The 5,869-nt window shown below is 35.6% G+C and overlaps 1 protein-coding gene across 1 annotated transcript; it reads right to left on the bottom strand.

The window, feature by feature from the left end:
- Positions 1 to 420: 420 nt before the first annotated feature.
- Positions 421 to 3,751, bottom strand: LOC104825598 (nucleobase-ascorbate transporter 7). The gene is made up of 14 exons (XM_010557957.1): positions 3,302 to 3,751; positions 3,114 to 3,211; positions 2,851 to 3,027; positions 2,661 to 2,761; positions 2,455 to 2,530; positions 2,310 to 2,369; positions 2,031 to 2,215; positions 1,839 to 1,935; positions 1,631 to 1,717; positions 1,478 to 1,536; positions 1,292 to 1,383; positions 1,123 to 1,200; positions 887 to 1,047; positions 421 to 797 (listed from the first exon to the last, which is right to left on the bottom strand). Exons 1-14 carry the CDS (start codon positions 3,411 to 3,413, stop codon positions 579 to 581), a joined length of 1,602 nt encoding a protein of 533 aa, XP_010556259.1. The 5' UTR covers positions 3,414 to 3,751; the 3' UTR covers positions 421 to 578.
- Positions 3,752 to 5,869: the final 2,118 nt, after the last annotated feature.

Raw genomic sequence — 5,869 nt, 5'->3', positions numbered from 1 at the left:
AGATTTTTTTTGATCCTACGTCTCGGGAGAAAGAAAAATGAATTCACTATGAGAGTCAGATTTTATAGGTTACAAGTGTTCCATGCGAGTTTTTCAGGCATTATTCCTAGGTTGGATCGGACTTTTGATCTAACATCGACATGGGAATACCAAATCTCCACATACATATATTGTGATGATTTGTGCTCTAGTATTATACCGAATTTATTCGAAATATTCAATATATATATATATATATTAGTTTTGAATTTCAATGTGATTTATTTTATACTCAATAATCTTTTTTATTTTTAGTTTTATATTAAATTCAGATTGATTGAACGAAATATGTTTCTAGATTCTATGAAAAATCGATAGAATGGAGAGAATAGGCTCGCACGCATGTATATATGGATCTATATATAAATATAACTCATGATATTAGTAAAATTTTCAGCAAAAACAGCTGCACTATATATCAACAAGAAACGGCACGCAGTGCATTCCTCTACATAGCATATACCAAAAAGCTACAGATGACCAAAAGGACAAACAAACGGCACACATTTTGACAAATGCTCGATTTACATCAACATCGTTCAGACAGAAGGGAAGTACTTGTTCAGATTGAAAGGCAGCGAGTAAAACTCTTCACTCCTTGTGTCGGATTTGAACGATCTGAATCGTTCCCACCATTGCAGCCCTCGATCTCTCCTCATCGAGCTATCTTTCTTGTGCAACATCAAGTCCAGAAAAAATGCCAAAATCCCGGCCACAAAGGCTTCAGATGAGAAGGGTACGTTGATCATATCGTTAAACTGCAAGAGCAGATGAATGTGTCATGATTCAAACTTTGGTTTTTAACATTTTAGGGCCGAGAAATGGCGAGAAAGATGATTGGGTTTACCCATCTTGCTCGAGTGTGAACCGGGCCATAGTTGTTTAGAGCAGTGTACTCGTTGAAGTACTGAGTTATTGACAGGCCCATGAAGATGGAGAAGCCGAGAATGAACATGGTTTTGAAGCTGTTTAGATTGCAGAACTGGAGAAGACTTAGACCGCCCGCCCCTGCATTTGGTTTGTAAGATGCTAATTGTGTTTCTAAGCTGAGCAGCAATTCTCGGTAATTTTCGAGAAACGTACCAACGTATGCGAAGAACAAACAGTATAGAGCTGCAACAATAGGAGCAGGAATTGAAGCAAAAACAGCTCCAAATTTACCTGATTATGTAACAAAAGGGCATCGGGAAAAACGGGTCACAAACAACTTCTGAACTCCGTATATATATAAGCATTAGAAGGAATAGCTCACCGAGAATGGAGAAGAAGATCATGAAACCGGCTGATATTTGAACCACCCTTCTACTCCCGACGCGCGTTAATGCTAACAAACCGGCATTCTCTCTGCAAGATCATCGAGAAAGCCTTTAATCTCTGACAAATAATTTGAGTTCTTTTAAGGTTAATGTTTGCTTTCTCTTCGGAGAAACTGTCTTACACTGAGACAGATGCTCCATTTCCTGCTCCAAATAATCCACAGAAAAGGATGCCAATTCCCTAGCAACAGAACCAGAAGAAGAATACATTCACATTCACGTGAAAATTGTCGGAAGATTCAATAGAACACATTCACATGCATGTTAAAATGTACCTGCCAACCGATACCACGGCTGAGCACGGAAGGAGGAGGTGGAGTGGCACTTGCATATCGAGATACAGCAATGTATGTCCCAGTGGACTGTTTCCATGAATCACAAGAACAGAACCATGAATCACTAGTAACTTTAACAAACTTTTGAAATCTCGGGTAAAGCAGTAAGCTTTGCTGCGAAAAAAAAAGTACAAGTTTAAGGTCTGACCTCGACAAGGGAAACGAATGAAGCAGCCATCATAGCAAAACCTTCCCCTGCATGAAAGGTTGGAGCCCCCCATTGAAATGGGTAAGGCACTCTGATCCTAGATCAAATAAAGGGTTCGGTCCGAAATTGTACACTGAAATCAGAATATAGCCAAAGTCATTATAGGAAACCCGAAAGGCCAGCATTCCATACCACGGAGCTGCACTGATCAGACCAGCACGATCGGTTCTGCAGCTCATCTGAGTCTTGATTCCTGTGTTCCTATAAGCTCCTCCAACTGTGAGAAGGTGAGCATAAATCCATACAATCACCACAGAGAATATCACAGCAAACCGATCAAAGACGTGTCTTTCTCCTCGCATCACATGAGGAATGTACTGCAAATACGAAAAGACAAAACAGGTAAGACGAGTTCTGCCGAACCGATTCAACCTTTTTGGATCACAAGAAAAGGATAATAGACATATAAACCCGTGAGAATATAACAAGAAGGATGATCTCGGGCAGTCCAATCTCAACGCATTTCGCTAGCTGCAACAAGAAACAACCTGGGACTTGAGCAATGTTCTAAAATCAATGATTCATGAGCAGACACAAGAGATTAATCAATACTAACCAGAGGGAAACCGAGTTCATAAAGTCCTAAACCAGCGAGAGTAACTAGTGGAACCGCAGATAGAGGACTTAAGAGCCTTCACATGGAAGGGAAAAACGTCGAAAACGACATCAGTTGAGATCCCGAATCACACATAAATATGCGAAAAGGACAAGAATTTCCGGTTTTGTATGAATGTTCTTGGCGTGATAATTCTGCTTCCTGACCTGGTTACATTGCGCCAAAGGCCACTGAAGCCGACGATGATCTGAAGAATCGAGGCGATGATAAGAGCACCCTGGATTCCACGCATGATCCTCTTGAATTTCTGCATTCTCATCAAGATCATCACCCTTAGTGCATCAAGAACCAGACTTTACACACACGTAAAAAATCATTTCAGCTGCCCGGGCCTACCTCTTCAGGATCTAATATATCATTGTACCGGGCAGCCAAGATGATCGAAACTGTCATCGGAACATAGGAGTAAGAGGCTCCAATAACTGCGGGAAGACGGGTTCCGAAAAGGGTTTGGAATAACGTGTTCAGACCAGACACGAACAGCAGTGTCTGGATCATTTTCGCCTTCTCTTCCTGCACAAGAGTAGAACACAGAGTTATCAAAAAGGGTTTTTCCCCCCCTGAAACCCGAGTTCTTGACATTGACTGAGAAGACTCACATTTCTCCCTCCCATCTGTGGAACTAACGATGAAGGGATCAAAACGGTTGTTCCAAGCATCACCAGATAGTGTTGAAAACCGAGCAATATCGCTTCCGCTGCTCACAAAAATCAGACCTTTGCCCATTAACACTGATCAAGACATCGCTAACATGACAACGTTGAGTAGAAATGTGAGAAGAGCTCACGCCAAGGAGGAGGACTGGCGATGCAATAAGAGATGCCTGGAAGCTGATCCTTCACCGGATGCGGCTGAAGTTCCTCCTGCTTCGGCGGAGGCGCTGCTCCTCCTGCCGCCATTTTCTATATCTTCTGACTCTCAAAGGAAGAGGCTTTCCCCGAGATGTCACAAATCCAGCCCCAGAAGAGGAGATAAATGGTGATGATGTGAGAGAAAACGGAAACCCAAAAGATCAAAAAACGTAAAAAAAGGTCCAAAAATTCGAAACGCAAAATGGAAATGGGGAAAAATCCAAGGAAACCTCAAGGGAGAAAGTGTGAGGAAGGTGACAGGAAAAGGAGAATTCAAGCGTCGGAGAATATATGTAGCAAAAATCTGCCTTAAGAAGAACGTAACCACTTGGAGGAACCCACAAAAACATAAGCTTGAATGTGAAGAGGAAGAGGAAGAGGAAGGGCAAAGTAGCAACCTTTTTCTAAATTTTTAAAAAGAATTAAAAGAGAGAGAAAAAAAAGCCCAAATTTCTTACTAAAGCAGTCTGTCAAGCTAATCTTATGGTTCTTTGTGTCCCATGTCTGAAACTATAGTTATCTTCTCTAAAATTAATGAAAAACCGTGTAAAAACACGTGTGATTATAACTAAAAATTGGAGAAATACAAGTAAGAATGGCATCACAGTTCCATTGGATATGGATATTTATTTTAAAATATTTATCACGAATATCAAAATCAAATTATTCCACATATCTAACATTGATCCACATTCAAATGGGTGGTTCATGCCCCTCTTATAATTTAAGAAATATTTTTTAAAAAATTTTGTAAAATTTTATCAGTAAATTAAGAATGTCCCGATTACTTTTGCAGTGCGTTTGTGTCTAGTCTACCCTTCCTCCATCTTTTTCTCTTTCTTCCTTTAATTTGTTTCTTTTTTAGATAATGTGCTCTTCTTTTTTTTACTCAATATTTTCTAGGAGTATAAAATGGGTGGGCCGGACCAGGTCGGGTTCAGGCCGGGCTTAATTCGGGCTTCGAATTTTTCAGGCCAGATCGGCCTGCCCATTTATTTTTCGGGTTTATGATCGGTGGCCCGGAGTCCGGTCCTATAGGGTTTCGGGCGGGTTCAGACCGGGTTTCGAGTTTTTTTTATTTAATAAAAAATAAATATTAATATATAATAATAATATTAACAATAATAATAATAATTTAATAATTTTTAAAGTATAGAAAAACATTGAGATAGAATTTAAAAATCAAAATTAAACTTATAAAATACACATAAATATATATATATGTATATATATAAATTAAACCAAAATCTAATTAAATTGTTTAATAATATATATATATAATATAAGTTTAATATATATTAATCAAATTGCTTTGAAATATAAATATATATATATAAAGCATACAAATAAATTTTTTTATATAATGTTATGTGGTATTAAATCTCAAATGAAAGTAAAAATCTAATAATATAATATTTTTTCGGGCTAAATGGGCGGATCGGACGGGTTTCGGGTCAGACTCGATTCGGTCCTAACTTTTTTCGGGCCGGACCGGCCCACACATTTATTTACCGGACTTGTATTATTAGGCCCAAACCCTTAATTTTTTGGGCGGATTTCGGGCCGGCTTCGGGTTTTGGGTTCTATTGACACCCCTAATATTTTCTATCTATTTTTTTAAATATTTTCTCTCTCTCAATTCTATTAAAAAAATCAACACATATATTTTAATATATTCTATTATTCAAACATAATAAATACAAAAAAAAGAATAACTAAATTAAAGATATATAAATATTATGATTTTTATTTTAATAAATTTTATTTTTTGTTTCTCCATCTATTTCTATGTTTTGATAATATTAATAAATTTGTTATTGTATATATTTATTTAATTATTTGATTTAGTATAGAAATAAATAGACAAATTTATCAAAAGAAATTTTGCATCGATAGTTAAAATTTAATCAACAATATATCAAATTCTTATATTAACCTTTCAATACTTGAACAAATTAGTTTGGATAATTTGTCTTCGAATCATGTTGATAGAAAAAAAATTAAAATATCATTCTAATAAGAGATGAGATATAAGATACAAATATTTGATTAAGAGACTTTGTAAACCACATGATCATGATTTTTTAAGAAAGATGATAGAAAATAAATTTAGACGATTTAATATAATTTTTGAATGATTGTCTAGTTTATTTTTTTGAAAAAAATATATTTCAAACGATTACAAATAAAATTGTTATAGATAGATTTTAAAAAATAAAAAATCGTAGAATTCAGTTGTATGACGTAAATATTTTTATTACGATATAGTTTTATTAATTTTTTTTATTTATTTTATATATAACTAATGACTATTGTCCCTAGTAAAAAAATTATAGATCCGCCATTGGACATATCTGATCGAATCTGTACTTTAATAATATTATTAAATATAAAACTAATTTGATAACTAATTTATATTTATGAAATAACTTTGAAAAAAAATATCCAATGTTTTTATAGATATGTGAAATTGTAGAACATATATTTATAAATATTTATCATGT

The sequence above is a fragment of the Tarenaya hassleriana genome, unplaced genomic scaffold (assembly GCF_000463585.1).
Source record: "Tarenaya hassleriana unplaced genomic scaffold, ASM46358v1 Cleome475, whole genome shotgun sequence".
In the NCBI taxonomy this organism is placed as follows: Eukaryota; Viridiplantae; Streptophyta; class Magnoliopsida; order Brassicales; family Cleomaceae; genus Tarenaya; species Tarenaya hassleriana.
This window is presented reverse-complemented; position numbering and strand designations above follow the sequence as displayed.

Coding starts and splice junctions, on each gene's coding strand:
- LOC104825598 (XM_010557957.1), bottom strand. CDS start 3,413: ATGGCGGCAGGAGGAGCAGCGCCTCCGCCGAAGCAGGAGGAACTTCAG. Junction 3,212..3,301: donor CGCCAGTCCTCCTCCTTGGC/GTGAGCTCTTCT, acceptor TTTTGTGAGCAG/CGGAAGCGATATTGCTCGGT. Junction 1,718..1,838: donor CATTCGTTTCCCTTGTCGAG/GTCAGACCTTAA, acceptor TCATGGAAACAG/TCCACTGGGACATACATTGC.